The sequence below is a fragment of the Colossoma macropomum genome, unplaced genomic scaffold (assembly GCF_904425465.1).
Source record: "Colossoma macropomum unplaced genomic scaffold, Colossoma_macropomum, whole genome shotgun sequence".
Classification (NCBI taxonomy): Eukaryota; Metazoa; Chordata; class Actinopteri; order Characiformes; family Serrasalmidae; genus Colossoma; species Colossoma macropomum.
In genome coordinates this window covers 32,095,758-32,119,945 of record NW_023494803.1, presented here as the reverse complement: position 1 = coordinate 32,119,945, position 24,188 = coordinate 32,095,758, and the positions used below count along the sequence as shown (strand labels likewise).

At 40.7% G+C, this 24,188-nt stretch overlaps 1 protein-coding gene across 5 annotated transcripts in view; it reads right to left on the bottom strand.

Annotated features, from left to right (window-relative positions):
- The window catches only part of esrrb (estrogen-related receptor beta), a 74,195-nt gene that overhangs the window by 31,382 nt on the left and 18,625 nt on the right, over positions 1-24,188 (bottom strand). For all 5 annotated transcript variants that reach the window (XM_036593707.1, XM_036593709.1, XM_036593705.1 and 2 more), the window contains 2 exons: positions 20,652-21,073; positions 11,167-11,283 (listed from right to left, as the gene is read on the bottom strand). In XM_036593707.1, the coding sequence (XP_036449600.1) occupies positions 11,167-11,283; positions 20,652-21,060 (526 nt within the window). In that variant the 5' untranslated portion in view covers positions 21,061-21,073. The remainder of the gene's footprint in view (positions 1-11,166; positions 11,284-20,651; positions 21,074-24,188) is intronic.

Here is a 24,188-nt window from a genome sequence, read left to right as displayed (position 1 = left end):
AGCACAGACTGACTCAATTACACTACCACCTGAAATCTGTACAGAGTACAGTAAGCTGAATGATTTACTGTTAACCTCTACTAACTGCAGTTTCGAATAAAGAGTCTCGTGCATGTAAATTTAAAAGATCAAAAACCTGTAAGTGTTCTTCAGAACATTTATAATTCTTGCAGAAGTGCACGCTTTCCCCAGTCTACCTTTAGCTTTCCTTAGAGGGCCAAATTAATTCAAAATAATCATGCACACAACAAAGAGCTGCTCAAACAAACTGCATTATCGTTTTACCAGAGGAATGAGGAGATTTCTGCTACTTATATAAATTATTTGATTCCCTAGAAACAGAAATCTGATTAGGATTGTCTTTCAATTTCCTGACACTGACAACCCACTAACCTAATTACCCACTGGTCCCTGTGGTCCCCTCCTTCCTAGCAAACACTGGGAGATCATTTGATGGTTGTTAAATCGCAGTAAAAATCTCATTTCTCCTAACTGCAACTTTAATTTCACCACTGATAATCACACAGACAGACAGTGCAGCAGACAGATAAAAGTATGCAAATATCATAGTGACATTTTTATTTCACATTTGAATATGGCAGTAGATTGATTATTAAACCAAAAATCTAATATCTCACACTGCATTTTCTGCTACATTACATAAGAGTTCTTACATTTTAAAAACAAGCTGCATTTATTTGGTAAGTGTTCAGCCTTATCTCTGTGGTAATTTAGTGGTCATTGGCCTTCCGATAGAGATGGAGTCCGGTTTGCTCATTTTGATGTCACCACTTTCTACTGTTTCTTCTCGCTCCCCTGATGTTCTTGTCTCGTCGAGCTAGAGGTGCATTGTGAACCCATCTCTCTCTGTCTGTGTCACATGCTAGTGTCAGCTATGGCAAAGCCAGTGTGAAGATTCCGAGGTACATGGGTGCCTGTTTTAATTAGAACAGTGCCTGCCATAATTAACAGATGCTGACAGGAATTAAAGCTTGGCACTAGCCAGTCTCCCTTACACTCCGAGAGGGTCAGAGTGAGAGTGAGAGAAGAGCTCTCTAATGCAGCTAATGGAAAAATAGTGACTTATCACAGGACTATCATAATGTCACCAGTACCTCTGAAGTAATGTAATAGAAGGTAAAGAGAACAGGACACTTATCAAAATGCAGCTCTAGTGCCAAAAAATGACTTAAATCAGAACTTTTTTGTTTTTGGTTGCTCTAAGCTTCCATTTAATCTCTAACGAACAGCAAAAATCAGGACCTCGGAAATGCATGTGTTCATCATCTGCAAGAGTTAATGATGCAGCCCCTAGAACTCATGGAACGATGGAATAGAATAGCTTTTTTGTTTATTTATTAGGGATGTAACAATATAAAGTATCATATTGTATCATATTGCATTATATCATACAGTCAGAAAAATGTACAGGTACATTTCTGCTCATTAGGCAAAAGTGAAGTAAATGTGCCCTCAAAGTTTTTTTTTTTCCTCAGAGAACGTTTTTGTACCTTTTCATAATCTATTTTTTTGAAAACAGAAAAATGGAGTCAAGAGATGTATGAAGAGTGTATGAAGTCAACGTAGTAAAACTTAATTTGGTATGTGGTATGAAATGTGGTAGAATTATTTTCCCTAGCTAAAGGTACTGAAGAGTATATTAAGGGTACCACCCCAGTGAATTTTAACTTTTTTTTTCTGAGAGTGGACCATTATGTTGTGACATAATTATGTTAGATTACCGTGTAGGTAATGTGTCAGCTTTGGGCTAACATATGGGCTTGGGGATAACATGATATTTTTATTTAGCTTTATTGTAGTTTATTTGTGTTTTTTATAATACATAATATGTTCATTTTATTTTATTTCATCCCCGCAACCCAGAAGGATACGATAATGTGTTTGTGTGTGTGTGTTCATTTCATTTTATTTTTATTTGAATTTACTTTGTATTTTCACATTTGTAAAGCACTTTTGAATGATTGCAGTGTATGGAAGGTGCTACATAAATAAACTTGCCTTGCCTTGGATAAGGCATTCGACTGAGACACTTTAAGGCACCGCGTTTGTTCCAAATACTGTACTTTTGTCATTTTGAAAGCTCTAAAATGAAATAAAATTAAATTAAACAAAATGAGAATGGAAATATTAACCTATTTATGTAAGACACATTTTTAGCCACTCCTTATTTTTGCTTATTACATCTCTATTGCTAAATTGCATATCACTGTTGTTGGAACAAAATCTTGTATCTCCAACATAGTAACTTTACAGGAGAAGGAAAAAACATACTTTACTTTCAATGTAAGTCAATTGAACCAGAATTTTTCCAAGTAATTTTGGGACATTTCTTTTGGTGCATTTATCATGAAATTTACACATATTGTAAAGGGCAACGGGCACTTTTGAATTATGTAAAAAATTGAAAAATTACAAAAAATGGAGGTTTTGTTCTGACAGCAGCGATATAGTGTTCATGCTATGATTGGTGTAACTCAAGTTCCAAGTGTCCTGTTTCGCAAGTGTTCTTGGTTTCTGTTAAACTGTCCTGTGTGGGTGTGAGAAAGGGGTTTTATTTATTGTGTGCTGAACTGAAATGATATAGCATCAGTAGAATCACTATTCAAAAGCAAGACAGTAGAGGAATCCATGAGCTGCACACTCATGGCAGAAAACATTACAGCCAATTGCTAGTAGTTACTGCAACCCAAATACAGCATGTGAAAGAGAATGGGAATCAGATCCTTGATGACATACATATGTACTAAAATCCAAATGAGGAAACTGAGTATGTCATACTCCATGTGCTTCTGAAGTTCACTTCCAAGAGTTCCTGAAGCATTGCTTCACTGGGATGAGGCCACGGACACTATCAGCCTAATCAACAGATATATGCATCTGTGTGTGTGTGTGTGTGTGTGTGTGAGAGTGAGTTTTACGGCTCTGACCGCTGCTGCTGGTGCGAAGAAGATAGCGGCTGGCTCTCGGGTGTCAGTTCTTCAAAGCAAATGGGGTGCCGGTGGAGAGAGGGAGGGCTCAGGGCCAAAGCGGCTGGCATTTGCGTGGGGATTAGCCCCAGGCCTTAGGCTGCACGGGGGCCAGCTGACCCTAGGCTCCTCTTTCTCTCCAAAAACAATAATAATCCCTCTCCGAGCACGGCCCCTACAAAAGGGCCTGTCCCCACTCACTTTGTGAGGGCCGGGCTGGGAAGGCCAGGGAGGGCTGGCGGGGACCCTTATTTTTGGGTCTCTCACCTGTTCTGGGTGCCTGTCCCTTGGGAGAGGGGAAAGTGTCAGCATGGCTGGGATGGTTGGCAGTGCCAAGGGGAGCTTAGGCAGACTTGTTTTTAGCTGGGAAAAGCACAGGGCCATGTCCCAGGGCCACGACGAACCCTGCCTTTCATGGTTGCCGCCCGCTAACCCCCCGTCAGCACTATTTCACAGGGCCTCTGGCTGGCAACGCCTAATGCCTGCAAGTGTGTCGTGGCATTCATCCTCACGAGTAGTGATGAGAGAAAGCGCAGGAGGAAGAGGGCAGACTGAGAGAAAAGCCAACAGTGCTCCCACTGAACTCTGAAAGACCCAAGCCAGGATCCAATCTTATCCACAAACAGCTGGTGTGGTTGCAGGTTTTCCACCCAAGCAGTGACATGTCTGATCAGTTAAGACCGTGACCAAATGATTGAATAAGTAGAATCAGGTGTGCTCCTGCTTGGTGGTATTGAAAAACTTCAACTACTCCAGTCATTTACAGATAAGATTGGACAACCCTGCTCTAGTGGGCCTGTGTTGCTTCAGCAGCCTTTCTATAATCTGCAGGTGCACTCTCCAGCCACTGGCATGAGGGCAGCTCCATCCAAGATGATATTCATATTTCACAATGCTGAATAACACTGAGCACACATACCTGCTAATGTTACTTGATCATTCTGTACTAAATTCTAAGCGCCCTCATGTATTGTCTCTTCAGTCCATGCTTGAGAGAGTCATGCAGAGCTGGTATGGGTTGTGGTTGGGCAGTCCTTCATACATCTGTCTCCCAGCAGAGATGATATACAATGTGTAAGGCTGCAGGAAGAAGTGGGCCACCCAGCCTGCCCCCCTACCCACCTCGGTGGAAAACACGTGTTCTCGCCTGTTGTAATCCTCTCACCTGTTAGGCTGAGGAACAGGCTGGCCTCGAGGGATCCGACTGCCAGACAGACAGTTCACACACTCAGCCACCTCCTTAAAGCACAGGGAGAACGTGCTGCTGAGGGTTTACAGCACCTTCTGAAAAGCTCTTGTGAACAGGATTGCTAATTTTGTTCAGGCTCTATACTGGCATGAACATAATGACAGAATGGGAATCCATAGCTGCACTTACGTGTTCCCTGTGTCTGCCACAGAAAGTAGTTCGGATGACCGAAAACATTTTCAATAATCAGATAATTTTTGATAATTCTCTCAGTTTCATCTCCATATCGCTGTCAGAACAAAATCTTGTATCTCTGAAAAAGAAACTTCACAGAAGAAGGACAGAATGTTCTTACCTTTCAATGTAAGTTAATGTAACACGCTTTATCAGTTTGTTTTGGACCATTTCTATTGGTCCATTCATCGTGAAATTTTTGACAGAACGTACAGGGCAGCTGCCACTTTCAAATTATGTCCAAAAAAAATGGAGACACTTTGGTTGTTTTTCGACAGTGACAATATAATGTCAAGTGATGTGTACTGTTGATTTGAGTTTAATGATGAAGTCATAGCACATGCATCTTGGCCTCTCTGAGAACACGGATTACAGTTCAGCTGTGGCCAAACAAGGTGTAATTCCTTGTAAACAGCAACAAGAGCTCACCATGTGGATCCAGCTCTCTCTGGTGCCTCCAATGTGGCTACATTAATTCCTTTACTGACTGAGGACACATTAGTATGGATTACCACTAAGTGAGAATAAGGAGTCAAGACAGTTTTTAACCAGTCTGTTGGCAGACAGGAGGAAAGTGAGCGGTTAATTCAAATCCCTTATGGTTCAAGTTCCATGACTGACTGTGTGCTCCTCTACCTTCTATACCATTGCTAGTAGTTGGTGTAATGGTGCACCGTTGGATGTACATACAGAGTTTACCTGCACAGATGATGCCTGGATCTATGCCTGCATGCAGGAAACTATCGGGGTGGACAATGTACTCTGCATGTGCCATAAAACTCTATGCCTCCCTAAGGAGCTTTCTATGGTTTCCAGAGAACTGCCTCATGATAAGTTGGACCTCATACAGCCCAGAAGAACCTGCCTCTCAGCTACAGAGTGGCACCAGCAGTTCTACACTACAACAATACTACACCCAGAAACTTGTCCTGTTTGCCAATAAGTAATGCACCATTCTTCCAGTGCGATCCAAGGCATGTATGCTGACGTGGTGAGTATACAGTATAAAGTAGACAGTGTTTTTGTTTCACAGCTCTCATTGACAGGTGTATCCCAGAATTTAGAGCAGACTCTGAAACTCCAACTCCAGCATCTCCTTCTCCTCTCTGTGTGCAGACACGGGATGGTCAAATGACAGAGACCGGGATCATCTGTATCTTCTTCCTCCTGGCCTTTAAAGGCTATATCCAGGATGCCTTAGAGCAGGGGTTCTGCAATGATGGCCACCAATGGCAGCACTGACAAGCACAGCTATCCATCCCCCTTGTTGTCTGCAGATCTGAGCTGAGAGCACCCAGAATCATCATAAAACTTGATCTCCACAGTGTATATAATTTAATCCAGATATGAGAGAGAGACGAATGGTAGTTTTTACACCACCAGTCCTTTACTGACAAACTGTTTCATGACTAAATAATCATCTCCTGCAGAATCATCCGAATGAGATCTTCATCCGCACAGCTGCCCAAGAGGATCATACCACAGACTACAAAATCACCACACACTCACATACACTATATGTCCAAAAGTTTGTGGACACCCCTTCTTCAAATGCACATACAGCTTTTAGAATCTCCATAGAAAAGCACTGACCAATAGAACGGGATGCTCTGGATCCAGAACTAATCATCCAACATCAGTACCTGACCTTATTAATGCTCTTGTGGCTGAATGCTATCAAATCCATGCAAAACATATTCCAACATCAAGTGTAAAGCCTTCCCAGAGGAGCAGAGGCTGTTACTGCAGCAAAGGGTGCCAAACTCCTTTTTAATTCTCTTGATTTTGGAAGAAGCTTTGGATGAGTAGGTGTCCACAAACTTTTGGCCATATATTGAACCTCCTGAACTTCCCAGCTGCGTGCATGAGCAGAACTGGAGCCTCTCTGTGTCCAGTGATATTAGAGCTTATGTCCAGTCTTACCACAACAGTTCCATCATTTGACTTGCTCAGTGATTTAATCCTACTGGACAACTACACCAACATTCTGGTTATTGTGGATAGATTTACAAAATAACGTCAACTAATCCCTCTGACATTTCTCTCTGCAGCCTTCCAGACCACAGAGGACCTGTCTTCCTATTGTTTAGCTTTCCAGCCACAGCCAGACTGATGCTCCTGTAATGGATGTTTGGGTCCAGCGTAGTGACCAAGCCTCCACCCTCTTTCATGTCCACCTCCAGAGGGCAGTTTTCCATCGGAAGGTCGATGAGCAGCACTGTTAGCCCCTGAATACTAACAACCAGGATATTGACCTGAGATCTGAACCTGGCATGTCATAAACTCAGTTCCAGGTATGTGGGGCTCTTCAACATCCTCGGGACAATTAGTCTAAAAAACTAGAAATAATTGTATATCACGCAAAATTTGGGTCTCCTTTCCTGGTCTACTGGAAGAGAGGATCCCTTTTGTAAACCCACCAACTCCTATGGATACTGAGGGTCCTCTGGTTTATATTGTCAACTCCTTTGACTCTTGAAGGCACAGAGGTTACATCCAGTATCTTGTGGCCTGGAAAAGACAATGCTTAGAGGAGCGGTCTAGAGTACTGCTCAGTCTTCATGTCCCATGTATGTATTCTACTGGATTCTGGGTATCTTCCCTGTTTTTATTTTATTTTTTTTTCTTGTCTTTGCTTGCATAAACATACATTAGTAAATTCTCATATGACATATGTTCCTGCAGTTTTATACTATATTATACCGTATGTCATTCTCTGAATGTCCACTGCCTGTGTGGATAAAAGAGTCTGCTAGTGAGTTAAAGGGCAGTAGCCATTGGATTACATCAGTGTAATCTCTCAATAGTATCTGTTCCTATCCTCTCAGCTCCGATCCTCTTCCATTGATCAGAGGAAAAAAACCTGTAGTCCCTGACATTTGAGTCCCTCTATTGATCACTTCCTCTTTTATACAGACGGGGGGAAATGAAGCAATTTCACAGGAGTTTCAGGCCAACTTCTGCTGCATATCTCTCATCTGAGAACAGCGGGCCCATTACACTGTCTGGCATCTCTGGGAATGCTCCAAAAAACAGCCAAATATGGATACATTATGTATTCAGAAAATTGTAGCATTATTATTTTGAAAAAGATACAAACACATTTCTGATAAATGATGCATTTTTTTATAGTGTTTTATTCTAAATATTTGCAGCTTGTCTGCAAAAAATGATATATGCCCTCAATGCAGATGATCAGCTCAGGCTGCATCAAAGACACTGTGGAATCTCGCTGAAACATACATGTGCCAGAGCCTATGACATAATCCTTGGCATTGAAGACATGTTCATGTTACGAGGACAATTAAGTAGAATGGAAAGTTTGCAGTGATCCACGCTGCACCTTCCCCAAGCAGTAAAGTTATAATTAGGGTGGATGGTTTCCATTCACTGCATGACCTTTCCTCTTCTAACCCAGCCCAACGGCTGGCCTCAGCTTGAGTGCGACTGGAGGCGGCCTTCTCCTGAGCTGAGACGCAGCTACCCAGAGACGGGCTGAGTTTAAGAGAGATGGACACAGCTCTCTGTGTTTTGTTCTCGTCTCCTTGAAAAGCCTGATTGATTTCGCGCTCACGTAGCGTAGGCAGGGAGACAGACGCCTGACCTTGCGTTGAGGAGAGATACCAAATGCAGACCAAGATGCCTTTCACGTCTTCATATTCATTTGCAAAATGTATTGACTTATTTTGATAGTGTTTGGAAATGGTAGGTGAAGGTGAGAGTGTGGGTGCATAGGGGGCTGGGTTAGTACTGACATGGAGCTTAAGAGCTTCATGTGTTAAATGCTAAGTGGTACGTGTTACTGGTCACATTCATAACTAATAAAGGGTACGCCGAGGACACCTCATAAGTGAAGACACACTGAAGGAGGACATAGGTATATGCAACCAGAATGAAGTGAGGACGGGGGATATGACCTTTTCTAAATAGTGTAGGACCAGAGGAAAATTAGAGAGGTCTGCTGTGTTCCACACTGCAATGTTCTCTGGCACGGCACCTTGTGTCAAATAAATCACCCACTTAAAACGCTTCTATTAGCTCATGTGGTAATGTCTGACACATTTAGACATCCAAGTCCAGTGGGTAATAAACTATTCTGAGCAATGTTTGGGGTGCATTAATAGTGTATTCTTATGAAGAAATAATTTGCATGTGAAAAATCTAATCTAAACAACAGGACCCATATAGGTGAGTCAGTGATTTATAAGCTCATGCATGATCATATCCTTGTTCACTTTTCAGATTCAAACACATATTATTATACACAAAGTAAAACTAACAGTATTTAAAAAAAACACATATTGCTACTGGCAGCATACAGCTACTTCCTATAGTGTTTAGGTACTGTCAATTGACTTCTGGAGTTTATTACTTCAGAACTAATTACAGTTTAATAAGTCACTAATACAAAAAAAACACTAAACAAGTTTTAAGTAAGTTAGTTTACATACTATTTTGTAAAGTAAAGATTGTGATTAGATGTGAGATTAATGGCGTTTTGGTAGCCAAAAACAGTCTACCTTGAAAGGTTTTATTTTCCAACATTAAAAACCAAATGCAGATAAATTTTCACAGAAGAGAATTCAAACTTTTTTTGCAGTCAAAATATCATGAATAAAAACACACATTGACGTATTAAAACTTTTTTCTAATTAAAGATGGCTAAATCTGCACTTCAGAATATGGAAAACATCTTGAAGTTTTAATGACTTACTAAACTTTTTTCTAGCTGTTAATTAATAAACCAAGATAAAACAATATATTTGACACTACCTAGTGCCCATAGGAATAAAATGCTGCCAATAATACACCAATATGATTTGAATGTAGGTGATACTTCATGCATAACAAGGTCTTAACAAAGCGTTGGTTGTGCATTATTACGATTTTCTTAGAACAGTCCTCTAATTATGTACTGACACAGGTCATAATGAATAAAGCTTAATGCACAGCGAATAAATAAGTCAGAAGTGTTCATTAAAATGAACGGTTATTAAAATAACTTATAACTAACAACTAAACAAAAATAATATTTTATAATATTTTAGAAAAAAATTAATGTGCAAGGACAAAAAATACATTTTCTGTTACATCCAAAATGTTTCACAATCTAGGAATTATTGAAATTCTTTGTGATTTGCTCTCAGTGGACCTACAGTGTTGAGCTTGCCTTCTCTTTGTCCTGTCTTTACTGCCCACATGCTGTGATTTGCAGTACATGACTATGGCAGTGTAGTGGAGTGGCCTCTACTCTCTTGTTTAAGCTAAGCTTCATTTTTGCCCTGACACTGGTGATTCATTTATGACCATCTCTCCCTATTTTCTAGTCTCTTATTCCTCTAGATAATATATTTCCATTAATTTTTCATCAGCTAGTAATGCGATTACTCCCTCATTCTCCCTCTCTCTCGCTCGCCCTCCCTCTATCTCAACATGCAGTTGAGAGATTCCGTTACCTCACTTAGCTCCATATAGATTGCTCTCTGCTGCTTTGAGGAAGAGCCTTTTAGAGACACTAAATGGATGGATTGGGTGTACTATAGACCACTACAGATATTCTGTTCACCTGTTCTAAATGTATGCATGTAGCACTTCCTATATATAGATTGCTCCATGTTACTGTTTTGTGGAGCGCATTCTGAAACATTCTTTTTCTCGCATCTCGCTACGGCATAAAAAGCAGAACATAAATACACGCATATGTAAAAAGCATTACTGAACCGGAATTTGATCACATCGTTAATGACGACTTTTGAGTTTTGTTCGAAAGAGTGTTGTGAATGTTACTTCTAAAAAAAATTCCCATCACTGGCAAAGCAAGGGCCAAAGGAAGAGCTAGCAAACACAGCCCTCCATAGAGCTCAAACAGAGCAGGAGAGATAGAAACCCATCCAAGAGAAGAAAAAAAAATCCATGGCCAGCATGTTTAATTGTCACTGAATTCCCAGCTGGCGTGACTTTAAAAAAGCATCCACAGGAAGGGAGCTGAGATGTTCGGAAAACATTTAGCGGATCAATATGCCGGGGAGAGCTGAGAGCGGCTGGAGTGTGTGCTCAGGGACCGCGCCGAAGCCTTTCCAGTCGGAATACTGTTACACTTCTATTAGTCAGATGCAGGGATCGACCTATTCAGCATATTTCTGTCCCTCTGCCCAACAGGCGCATTATTTACTGCTCCGTGGCTGGGACATGGGGGTGGACAGCCGGGCCATGCCAACAGCCCCTCAAGCTCCGCTCTGGCCTGGCATCGTCCCACTGGTACGCCAGCCAGCCATGTTTATGACACCAACATCAGATGTGTGTCTCTAACAAATACAGGCCTTCATCTGCTGCACACATGCACTACTGCTGCGCTGCTGTGTGACTGTCCTGTGCTTGGGCTTTGAGGACCACAGCATTCGGTTGCAAATAACTCTCAAGACAGCTGATTGTTTTAAAAGTACAGCTGTACATTATTAAGTGAAAATTAGATCTAATAAAAGGCTTTTACCACTGGAGGGTTGGTAAAGCTGTGAAAGGAGGAACCTTAAGCTGCACGCAATGTCAAGTTCCAGAAATAGGATCCCCAGTATTAAGCATTACTCTGTTATTAGCATGTTGGGATCCTAGTCATGTGCTACATTGGCCAGTCACGTTTGACATGTTATGCTGAAGGTCTTATGGCAGAATATTTACAGCCCGCACTGATGCTGAATTAGTCAACTAAACAGTCTGGCAAACAGCAGTGAGGATAGAGACGTGTGAGGAGCTCCTTACCTTCCTTCAGCATGCCCACTTTCAGACACTTCATGAAGCGGCAGGCTTGACAAGACTTGCGTCTCCGCTTCGTGATCTCACACTCGTTGGTGGCCGGACAGCTGTACTCTATGTTACCTAGACAGAAGACAGGATCGAGAGGATCAGAACTACTTTCTTCCTTTCACTACTAGAGATCACACGACCATGAAAAATGTTTTAATGTATTTATTTATATTTTTTAATGTACAGCTTTATATTATATTATATAGAATATAATATATGTATATTTGTATGTGATTTGTAGTCAATATATGTCTAATATTTCTCATTTAGAGACGGTAGTAACAATAAGATTATTTATCTTATTTCTAACAATTTGTTATTTGTTTCAAGTCACTTTTGCAATTAAATTATCTTGTTCTATTGGTAGGTAACTGAGCTTGTTTTAAACTCATTCTTTTTTAAAATAAGTGAAATTATCTGCATTATTTCTCAAAACAAGTACAATTACCTGCCAACAGAATAAGACAATTTAACTACGTAAAATTAGTTAAAACAAGTAAAAAACATCTAGTAATATTCATACAGTCCCATAATGAGAACTATATGATATTGACTAGATTTAAGATGATCTCATTTGCCAAGATATAAATTTTGCTGTCTTTCAGGCTGTCTACCCATCTTTTTACACACTCATTATACACTAAATTGATTTTGGTCATACAGGATGGTGATAATCAAGCACAGTGGATGAGTAGACAGTTGAGCAAACTGGCCTAATTTTTGTAGTATCTCTGCAGACTGCATCTAAAAGCCATGTCTCTAAATTGGTCTCTTAAGCTGCGAGCATCCCCAAGATCAGCGGCATCCCTCGGCATTCCCCAATCCCCTCTACCCTGGCCAGCACGCACCAGCCAGCCACTTCACATTATGCCCCGCCAAACCTGAACCACCCTGCACAGCCCTTCACTATTTACATACAGTGCGACTAAGGCACTGATACATTATTCAAGTCAAGCACTTCAGCGCTTGATTCCAGTGAATAGGAGTTTCATTGGAACACAATAAAAGAGCTGTTTCTGCTGTACTGTGCGACTAACAATAGGAAGAGTGCTTGATATACGATCCCATTCTGCTTGTGTCCATGTAGGTACATTTAACTATAGGGAGGCATTTCAATTAGAATGTGTATGGGTAATGGCAAGGAGGAGCACTGAATGCAGAATGACAGTCCACTATAAATGGGGAATGATGAGAAGGCACACCTACAATACTAGACAGCCCTCGCTCTCATGCACGGGCATGTTTTGAATATCTATACCTGGGCTTCTCTGTCTGAATTCATATGGGCTTGTGTTGCTATTGTGTACAGCATGTGGTCATCAGTCCACAAGTCCGAGATCTTTCTGAGCGACTGGCCTGAAGTTGAATGCAACGATACACTTACAATCTGCATATTCAAAATAGTGGAGTAAATATCACTGCAATTAGATACCATCCTGTACAAAAAATGCATTGTATGCATTATCATTTACTAAACCTACGCTCAGACATTACTCAATATGCTGCTCGGATTTCTGAAATAAATACGTAAGAGGTAACATGATATATTCAGTTGATAGCTCTACATTTACATTCCATTCCTTTGACCCTGGCTCTGTTTTTTGCAGAGCAGGAATCGCATTCGCAGTACTCCTCCATCCTCATCCCTCAATCTCCCATTCCCAACTTGGGCAATTATGTTAACATTATTGCACAGATCAAGTAGAGGGTCCCTAGATGTATTAAATAATTAGAAATTCCGCCTTTTATCTGGGTTATACAAATCAGTATGCAAATTCCACAGATCTCTTTGGGTTTGGGGTAAATAAAGGTGTGAAAATGAATGTGATGAAGTCGGATTGCTCCTCTTCCTGTTTTCCCTTTTGTTGATATGAAAAACAAAACAGTTATAATCGAATATATCTCCTATGTGCTTATGAGTAAAGGAGGAGCCAGAGATATTCATTCATTCATTCATTCATTCATTTATTTATTTATTTATTTATTTACATTCCAAGGATTGGCTTTTGAGTCTGTTTTATCCAGGATGCTTATACAGAGATAAAATATATATGGGGTCGCAGACTTACTTCACCAGTAAAGTCAAGGGTCTGTGGCCACTTACTGAAAACTTAAGTTTAAAGCTTAATGTATATTTTCAGATCTGTAAATTTCAATTTTGCAACTTTAAAATTCAATTAATTTCTTAAATTTACTCTTAAATATGCCCCAGAAGCCATTTTAAACAGATTGCTTAATGTAAAGGAAATTTTAAAGAGTAACGTCACCCATTTTTCAAAATTTCTGCATAAGTCAGTGTTAAACTTTTGAGGCATTAAACTCTTCAAAAATCTGGTTCCTATCACCCCCACTGTGAAAAATTCTGATTCAGTAAGTTTCCACAGAACAGCATATTTCACATCAAACCACTGTGAATGACTGTTTACATCTCAATTTAATTATGCAGAAATTTTGAAAAATGGGTGAAATTCCCCTTTAAGGCCAAAACTCACTTAAGATGGTTTATGCAGGTGACCACAGTTCTCAATCTTCAGTGGCCTTCGAGCCTCCTTTTTTTTTCTGGCAATTGACCCAGATGTGGTGTTCAGGGATGTCTGAAATATTGTATTTTTCTATTCTTTCTGTGTCTGATGGTTATTATAGGACGGCTCTTAGATTGTGCTGTTGGTAAATGTAGCTGGTATCCTGGCTGTGTAACTGGCACACTCTGTCAGCAAAAGAGCAGACCCTGCAGGTCCCGCAGGACGCTCATGTTTACCGTCCGCCCGTAGGGGGTAGGGACGGGGTACATGTGCACCCGTTACACCTGTGGGCTCACCAGCAGCAGCCGGGCAGGCACACACAAATGCATGTATACTAGTGCACTGGGCATGAATACATACACTCACATTCACAAACAACTGAGCTCAAAAACAGACACGGCTCCTGGAAATGGCTTCTACGATGGAGAAAAGACTAATCCACCGCAGGAGACATACGAAAAGACTGGTTTTTAGTATCCAGTCTTTTTTCTTCTAGCTAAAAATGTTAATACAGCTGACTGTTCAAACCATAGCACTTTCGGTTGATCTGGTTCAACATTAAAGGTTACTTTATTAAACATAAAAAAGAATTGGAGTGGAAAACACACATAAAGCAAAGAGTTTTATCTTCTCAATATTTATCTGTCTCAATTTCTTTTATGGCTTTTCAGGACCTGTGCCAGGGCATGGTTTGGGGCAGACTCGGGGCGAGTAAGTAAATTACAGTAAAATGGCAGGTATTTCTCATCAAAATCTAAACTGACTTTTACAGGCTTACTGTCAAGCTCTATTACTCCATAGGAGAAAGAGAGGGCCAGTCTATATGGTTTAGGTTTCATACAATTCCACACTTGTGTTCTAAATGACAGGAAAATAGGGCTCTGCAGGAGATGTATGGGGTTTGATTGGTGGTGCACGCGAGGTGTTTGGGGCAATGGGGGGATGAAGATGGTGGTGGTCTGGGATGGATGGTGATCAGACCTGACGTTAATTTGGGGCTTGGCTTTGACTGATGTAACTATCTCCATGTGCAAGTTCAAAAGGGCTTTACAGTGGATGAATAGGTGACAGGAGATGGATTTGCCGTCCACCTCTGTGTTGAAAAGGTAAGGCCAGTGGGGTCTTTGTCTGTAGGGAGGTGGAGGGTAGGGGGGAACTGAACCGAAAAAGAAAGCTAAATGAAGCTAGGATGGAGGGGGGAAGAGGGGAATAAAGAATAAAGAGAAATTTCTGCTGCACTCTCCATTTATGACCAGGGCAACGTTCTCTCAATTCTACAACACTTTCTAAGATATAGAAAATATCAATAATTAGACAGAAATACTGCAACTCTTATTACTAGCTGATATTTTCTTTGACCTTTTTTGGCTCAGGCTGCCAGCAGTAGAGCTACACTGCTCTGAATCATGGGCACAGTGACAGAAAGTCATGGCTCAGTTGCGGAAGGTGTGGAAAGAGATAAAGCTTATGAAATATGGAACAATAAAAAGTTTAGTGTTGGTTTAGATATACAACATGCATCAATGCCTTTCAATAGCTGAAAACCCAGTGATGTTTGGAGAAAAAAAAGGCATACAGAATTATATACTGAATATTTTCAATATTTTTTTTAAGTCTGGCTTCTTGAGCATTTAAATGCCTGCAGTTCACCTACTATTCATCGGGAGGCTTTAGATCACTCTCTTTTAACAATGTTGTCTGGGTGATAAAGAGGCAAAAGCAGCGTGTGCAGCTGTGACAACTCATTTTTCAATAAGACGCGTGAATGGGGAGAAGGTATTACATGTTTGGCAGTAAAAAAGCCATTTTGCAGTGGCGTTAAGGCTGAATGGAACTGATTAAAATGACGAGGCAAATTAAACGCCACCTCTCCTGCTTTGTCCTCATTAAAGGGACGCCGGCTCACACTTACAACCCTCGTCAGCCTCGTTATTTACTTAATTAATCACGTCTAATTCACATCACTTATCCTGTTTTTCCTTCAAGAGCTCTTTGTCTGCCCATTCTCTTTCCCACTCATCCTCCCAGCCTCTTTGTTTTTTTTGTTTTTTTTTGTAACTTTCTTCTCCCCCCAAAATCCTCCCATGTTCAGCCGGGGACCCGCGTCTGCTTATTATGCCATTAGCCCGCCTCTCTCCCACTCTTTCAAAAGAGCAGACGGGTCCCTCTCCAATCTAAAGAAAGTCCGCAGGTTTTTTCTCTTTCCTCTTTTTTTCATCCCTTCTTCCTTCCCTTCGCCGAAATTACCCAGCGACGCGTGCCTGCGTTTCTAATTGCGGCGGTCGTCCCCGGAGACAGCCCCCTCCCCTTGGCCTAATGAAAAGCCTCGGCCTTAATTACTCCTTCTGAACGCTGATTGTTATTGACAAAACTCCTGTGGCTCGGACAAACGGCACAAGATTAGGTCCATTACAGGCAGCCCTCCAAGAGGAAGAAAAGAGCAAAAGAGAGGGAGAGATAGAGGGAAATTTCAACCTGACAACGCACGCAAAGAGGAAAGGAATAAAGGGGGAGGTCTTTGACATTCTCTTTTCTTTTTTCTTCCATGTAACTCTCCTCGTCTTAATTGTTTAGGCCATCACTCCACTTAAGATGGCTCGTTCTTTTCAAGAGTCCTTTTTTTGTCTCTCCATTGTAATGGCTTTTGTGCTCCTCTCAGTGGTTTTAAGCATGGGGTTAAAAGACTGCGTCTAAATATGTGACTTGAGGGAAAATGCTCATCTTTTGTCAACAGAGGAGACTGCTGGCGGAGGTGAGTGTAAATAGCGGGGTTTGGACAAAAGCAATTGTTTGTCTGCAAAAAGGTACATAGACTGTTTAAAGCCGATAGGACCACCGGGCCAATATCAACAGCCCTGACAGAGCAGTATTCAAACACCTGAGTACCACGAGACTGAAAACTGAGTAAAAGAACTTTTTTTGGCCTTTTGTGAATGTACACTGACACTATCCCACTGCGGTATTTAGTATGTTGAAGCACAGCTCACATCTGCTTATGTGCTAAGGACAGTCAGTCCTTGAGATATGCATTAGTGTTAGCATGTTGTTAAAAGTTTACAATGGCAGAGCAGTGGGATCAGGTCATAATTGCTGGTGGTCACCCTTCCTTTCTTTTTCCTCACTCTCTTTCTCTGTTACTCTCTCACATACCCATACACAGGCACATACACACACCTGTGTGACTCCATCTGATTAATATCTGGGTCATCACATACTGACTGTTCTGCCTGTGCCAATCCAATGTGACCCTGTTGTACGTGCACTGTCTGTACCAGCCAGCAGCACAGTACAAACACTCACAATCACTATAGACCTCTGAAGTTGGGCATCATTTCCATATTAGGGTCTAAGCTGATTTCTGTGGGGAAAATGAATGCCGTTTTTTCAAAAATGACACTGCTATCATGCGCGGTGGTAAACAAAAATGCCCCAAACCCAATACGCTTTGCTGTGCGGACATTTTTCCATCCGAATGTCACTGGATCCTCTGAAATATGAGGTAGTTAAGGGGACGAAATACGAATATTGGTACATGCAAGCTAACACTGCTGCAACATCAGAGGACTGACACCTCAGCAAACTGCCCCACTCAAACCAGCAAGCCTTGTCAAATGTGGTAGCTAAGTTGCTTTGAAAGTAGTAGACAACAGTTTGAGCAGCTGATGTCATTATATAATAGGGATTAATTTTAATTTTGTGCAACATCATTTGAACACTTACATGCTTGATTGTAATGTGTATAGCATTTTCTATATTTCAACTACCAAACAACCTCATAATTCAGAAGATCCAGTGACATTCTGAGGAAAAAATGTATGTAAGTCAAAACGTATCTGGTTTGGAACCATTTTGTTTACTACAGAGCGCGATAGTGCTGACTTTCAAAAATATCTTTCATTTCTTCTATAGAAAAATCAACCTGGAGCTCCTAATACAGGCATAACATCTACAGAAATGATGTTATCTTCAGAAATCTATGCACAGATAAACTGGACAAACACTCAACTAAAATCCTTTAGAAAACATTTGAAAAAACTGAATCCACTTAAATTAGATAATCTTTTTAATTGGATCAACTAGTATCTGTCTATAAAAGCCTAAACACAGTTAAGTCTCACCCAGACTGTCAGTACTGCTGGAATTTAGTGCATTTGATCTGAAGCAATATAGGCCAGAAAGCAGCAAATGCTGTCCATCCTGTCCTTCTATTTCTGTCTGGTCAGTGTGGTCATCTGATCATGTGTCAGTGTAACAATATACGCCTTTTAGGCAATCAAATGAATTGATCCCAATGATGATGTCACCACTGGCGCCTAACGGTGCACTGCCCAGTGTGTGTCCACTGTGACTGGATTGCAGTTGGAGTTGGATTATCACCTATTGGTCAGTACAAATTTGGATAGCCTTTCTTCACGTATTGCTCACAGCACATGTTACCATTGCCATTAGAGAACAGCTATGGGGAGGGCAATTTGATGATATATATCATTACCATGAAAAATTACATCACGTTATGTCACATACTTACATATTGTGGATACTGTTAGTACTGTCAGCAGTACTGAGCAACTGCATGGTTCATTACAATGAGAACATAATTAGGCCTGTTCAGTTGAATGTAGCACAGTATGTGAAACATTGAATAAAAAACCATTGTACTCATAGTTAAATGTGTCACTGCTGGGACTTTCTTCTGTTTAAAAAAGCTCAGAAAAATAGAAAGAAAAACTAAATACGGTGATGCACACTGTGTATCACTAAAATGTCTTGAAGCATGACTCTAAGCTTTAAGCATAGGAACTCCACAAGGGTGCTGCCTGAGCCCCCTGTTATACAGCCTGTTCCCTCATGATTATGCAGTCAAACAGCACCACAACAAAATAATTAAGTTTGCAGATGACACCACTGTGACTGGACTCATAAGCAATAATGATGAGTCTGCCTACAAGAGGGAGATACAAGATCTGTCTGTTTAGTGTCACAACAAAAATCTAGCCCTGAATGTCACCAAAACCAAGGAGCTCATTGTGGACTTCCGGAAAAACATAAAGGATGATACTCCCATCAGCACCAATGGTTCGTCTGTTCAAATTGTCAGCAGTTTCTGATTCCTGGGTGTGCAGCTGTCAGACTCACTCTCTTGGTCCCTGAACACCAGCAGCATGCTCAGAAAGGCACAGTAGCGACTGTTCTTCCTCAGGAGACTTTAAAAGCTCAGGGATAAACACATCTGTTATGGTCAACTTTAACCACTGCACTGCAGAGAGTGTTCTGACTGGTTGCATCACGGTGTGGCTTGGCAAACTGACTGCCCAGGATCTCAGTGACCTCCCACAACTTCAGGACATTTGTGCATCCCCATGCTGGGCGAGGGCTCAGTCCATCATCTCAGGTGCCTGCCACCCTGCTCTTGACCTGTTCTTCTGTCTTCCCTCTGGCAAAAGCTTCCGAAACACTGACTGTCTCTATCCCACTTTTATATTTAAATTGTATATATTGCTTCTTTCACCTTTTCTACTTCACTAGCACACTTTCTAGCATAGTCTAGCTAGTAAATTGTATATATCACCTCTCATATATATATTGTACCATATTCTGGAGAATTGTTTATATTCTTGCATTACACTGTATTATTCAATAGTTTACTGTATACTGTATTACTCCACAAGTGGTCGCTTACACTGTATTATTTCTGCACATAGTTCTGCACTATTCTACACCATATATTAACAGTGCAATGTTATCACTGTCATCTACCTCACTCCTTGCTGCCAGTCCCCTGTACCTAATGTACTTGCCTAGTATGTGCATTGTCCTTCTTGTATGTGCAATACCTCCCTCCTCTATTGCCCCCTGCGTACTTCTATTTATACTTTATATTTTTATATGTAGGCACATGCTGCTGTAATATAAGACTTTTAAAAAATGTACTTTTTAACGCCCTGCTTTCTCAATCCATACAATAATAAACTAATGCTGAATCTTTACTATCATGATGTTTTATTTTAGTCACATTACTCACCACTATTGCTACACAACCAGACAAATTAATGCATATTTTTGTATAAGACACACTATAGCCACTGTATTTCCACAGTACAGCCACATACATAGGTTTGTTTTTGTGTCCTGCTGCTAAATCAAGATTACGAAATATTTAAGAAAAACTGCGGTCAGTCTTTCCAATTTGTTCTTGAATATTTTGTCAGACCACATGCCAATTAGTGCAAGTATCCTCCACTGACCACTACACCATCTCTGAATTGAGAACAACATGTACAGAAAGAGGAAATAAAAGACACTGCACAGGGAGTCACAAAACTGGTGTAAATGTAAAACCAACCCCTGAATATCCATGCCATGTTTATCTAAATGTGCTGAGCAAACTGTGCTGGACACAGTGCTGTCCAGGTGGAACTGGCATGGGTTGCTCTCCATACTTAGAATTAAGGGTGAGCTAAACTTGCAAAAATGTAACATCACAATACTTTTACATAATATACATCAATATTTCATTTTTCTGTGGTTTGCTAATGAACAAAACATTGGAGCCATATTTACAAAATATGACAAAAATGATTAAAATATATCGTTATTTCACAAATGAAGTATTTAAAAAAAAAACAGAAAGAAAAAATAAATTGGAAAACTATAAATTCATAAAACAAGCTAATGGCATGATGAACTGACACCCAGTCAGGTACCCTTTACAATGCTGTTTGTGTAGTTACTGTACACTAGTTGTTGTTTACAGGCTCACTATAATTGCTCTAAATCTGCCTTTTATAAAACATGCAGTTCTTCGGTTCTCTAGAAGCACTGACGATACCCATAATACTGCCCGCATATTGCCCCCTACCACTCAGAATCATCTAACCCTACAGTGAAAACAAAGCTAAAGTATCAGTGTGCCAGTACCTTGTATCGTCCTCTTGAAGAAGGCCTTGCAAGCCTCGCAGGAGGCCACGCCATAGTGGTAGCCTGATGCAATGTCTCCGCAGACCAGACACAGGCGTTTGGGGATGGAGTTGAGCATGTATTCACACTTGATGGGGCCTGAATCCTCCAGCAGCGTGCTGGAGCAGTCCTCGTAGCGCTTGCGGCAGGCGCTGCCCGCGGCACCCAGGGGTCCGGCCGGCGTAAACATGGGTGGAGAGTCCAGGCCGTTGGAGTGGCTGTTGATGGCGCTAGCGTAACCGCCACTGGCGTCCGAGTGGGCTCCGGGACTTGGGTGGCTGGCCGTGTCCACCAACGAGGACGGACTGGACGGCTCCGTCTTTATGTACGAGCCACAGCTGGACGGCAGGTGCCGCTCCTCAGCGGCCATCCTGTTCAACAGCCTGAGAAGGAAAGAGAGACAGAGAGAGAGAGAAAGAGAGAGAGAAGGAAGTGAGACTGAGATATATTCAATATGCAAAAGTGATATAATATCAGTGATCTAATATTTGAACAGAACTGCCTAGACCTAAATATGCATAAAGAGGTATACAACATTTTCTAATCTCTCAGCTAAAACACTTTGTCCGGGATGGATTTCACGCCATATTGTGCAAGTGTAAAATGAAACTGCAATATAATTTTTAGATTTCACAGATAGCAGCTTAAATCTGACATATGCAGAGAATATTATCGCTCCATGAGCAAGTTTGTCCGTCTACTTTTTGATAGAATAATCAAAAACGGCCCATATACCACATTTTTTGTATAAGTCGACTTATAATGTTGTGTGGGTTTATACATTAAAATCCTTTTGACATGAATATTTTTAACTTCTCTTTATCAGTTAAAATGAAACAAACTATGCCTTTACTGTGCCTTTAAGACTGATATATGTAAATGAGCTCTGTTCTGATTGGCAGTCCTGTATTGTGCCAGGTTGAAAAGCAATCCAGGCTGAAACACTCCTTATAACTTCAGTGTAAATGGGTGAGGCTAAAATGCTATAGGCTGAATAGGTGGACATATATGTGAAAGTGTTGGATTTTGCAACATCACAGAAACATTCATGAATTCAGAGCAGGTCGTTTTTGCAGGCTATTTTCCATTTATAAACTTTATGTAATGAAAAGTAAACAGTACATTTCAAAACTTTAACGACGTTTACTTAAGACATCCAACCTTATTTCAAATAAGCAAGGAAATCTAATGTTCAATTTTATGGGCCCGGATAAGCGGCATAGAAGATGGATGGATTATATGGGTCTTTTAACACTGACCCAATCATCAAGCTCAGATTCAGGGACAAATGACAATATAGAAACATTATGATAAAATGACCAAATGAAATAAAGTTTTGAAACATACTGAAACTATTCTGTAAGCATGGGGAACATCTACATCATGGAAATTCAAACTGAGACAAAAAAAGACAATAATGTGTGACACATCTGAGCCTTTTCATTAGCAGAGGTGAAGTAGCCCGTAACTTAGAGCCTCTAAGTACAGGCAAATATTAGGTGTTAATAGGTTAACATGCTCCTTTGTTTATTATTTTTGTGAGAGATATGCAAAACAGGCACATTTCAAAAACATAATGATCCATAAGAAGTAAAGTTCTGCTGGGTCGGTGCACGCTGTCGCTGAGAGGAGGACACCCTTTATTATCAGTTAATAAACCTACAGCCGCCAGCCCACCCACAACAATATGTGCTCTAAATGCACTCTCAGAGAGTGGACTCAGGGACATTGGCCATGCCATGTCATGGCTTTTTGAAACGCTGTTAAAGACAAGGAATATCTAAATAAATAATAAGAATATCTGAGTAAGTTTTAACACTGGATTAGATTTACTTTCCTTGCTCTCTACATATACAATAAAGAGCACTCTTAGCAGCTCTGCGGCAGGTTCACTAATCTAATCTGTGTGGGCACAAGAGAGATACTCTTTAGTAACACTTCAACAGCATGTGTGTCTGAATTTAGTCCAAAAAGAGTAAGAGGGAAAAAAAAACAATACTTTACAGACTGTACAAAACCTTGCATCTCCAAAATGGTAATTTTACAGGAGAAGGACAAACATTCTTAAGTTGTAATGGGAGTTATCGGAAGCAACTTTGGGCCATTTCTGTTAGTCCATTCATCATGAAAATTTAACACAGTGTAAAAGGCAGCTGGAATTTCAAATTAAAACGTAAAACAATAAAAAAAAACAACAAAAACTGAGTTTTGTTCTGACAGCAGTTATACATGCCCACTTTATGTGTATTTAGGTGCAGGCGACAGGGGTGATAGGTCAGATGCATTCGCTTACATTAACAAAATTGAGCTCTGCCTAGCTTTATGCAAATCAAGCTGCTGGGGTTACACTTTGAGTGGCAGGCCCACACCCCAAGCATTTTGCTTTAATTAGCATACTGCTAACTAATGGCAAATATTGACATACAGGAGCTTACATGTCACCGCCAGGTTTCCCCATCATCAGCAACGCAAAGAAGCTTTACCTCTCTCTCTCTCTCAGACAATATGAAACATAAAGAAAGTGAAGAGCGGAGAGGGAAAGAGCTAAAACTGAAGAATCTATTAGATGGAAGTGTGACATATATCCCCCTTCTGTCCCTAGGCTGCTTCTCTCTCCCTCTCTGGCTGATTTAATTGTAAGTGTGGGTGACTGTAGGGTTCAGGCCCAGGGGTCACAAGGTCAACCTTATTTTCTCACCCCAGCTTCCTGTGCCCGCGGAGACAGGGTCAACGTGTCAAATTAAATCTCATTGCTTGGTTTCCCTCTCTATCGCCCGCCATGTATATTCATCGCAGCGCCAGCTGCCGCCACCTCTGGAAATTCACAAAAAGGTTAACTGCTAAAATAAATAATAAAAAACGCCCCCTGTTAAAACCGTTGACCTTGTAGAATATGGCCGCACTCAAGGGCTTTTTTCAGGCCAATATAGTAAGACTGGACACATTTACATCAAGAATAAAAATATATTTTTCATTCAAAGTTTTGCACTAGAGTCAGCAACTGTGATACTGTGAAATATTAAAATTCTCTCACAATGAAGCTGAGAAAAAAAATTAACTAAAAAAAAAGAAAGGCAATACAAATCTGAAACCACTTGGATCCTTTTCTTCAAGTGAATGCGAGAACTGGACGTCATTGGCTGGCGGCTTCTGAATACAGATGCATGTGTGTGCACCTTTTCGCACCTTCACTTGACTTATTAAAAGCTATATATTAGAAACGTCAGCATACACGACAGTTCCATTTAGCCTTTATTTCTCAAATTCAGTGAGAGCTTAACCCCAGTTCAAAGGTTACTGTGGAGGTGACACTTAGCATAATTGCATAAGTGTGTTAACTGTTGTCCTCCCAGCACTGTGTTCATATATAATGAATACATGCTTGCGGAATCCCGCCGACCACACTGACGCAGTGCTCTAGAGCTGTGCTCCATACTCAGATTATTTCATTAAAAGCATAAACAAATCTCACACTGCCAACCATTCAAATCAATCAAT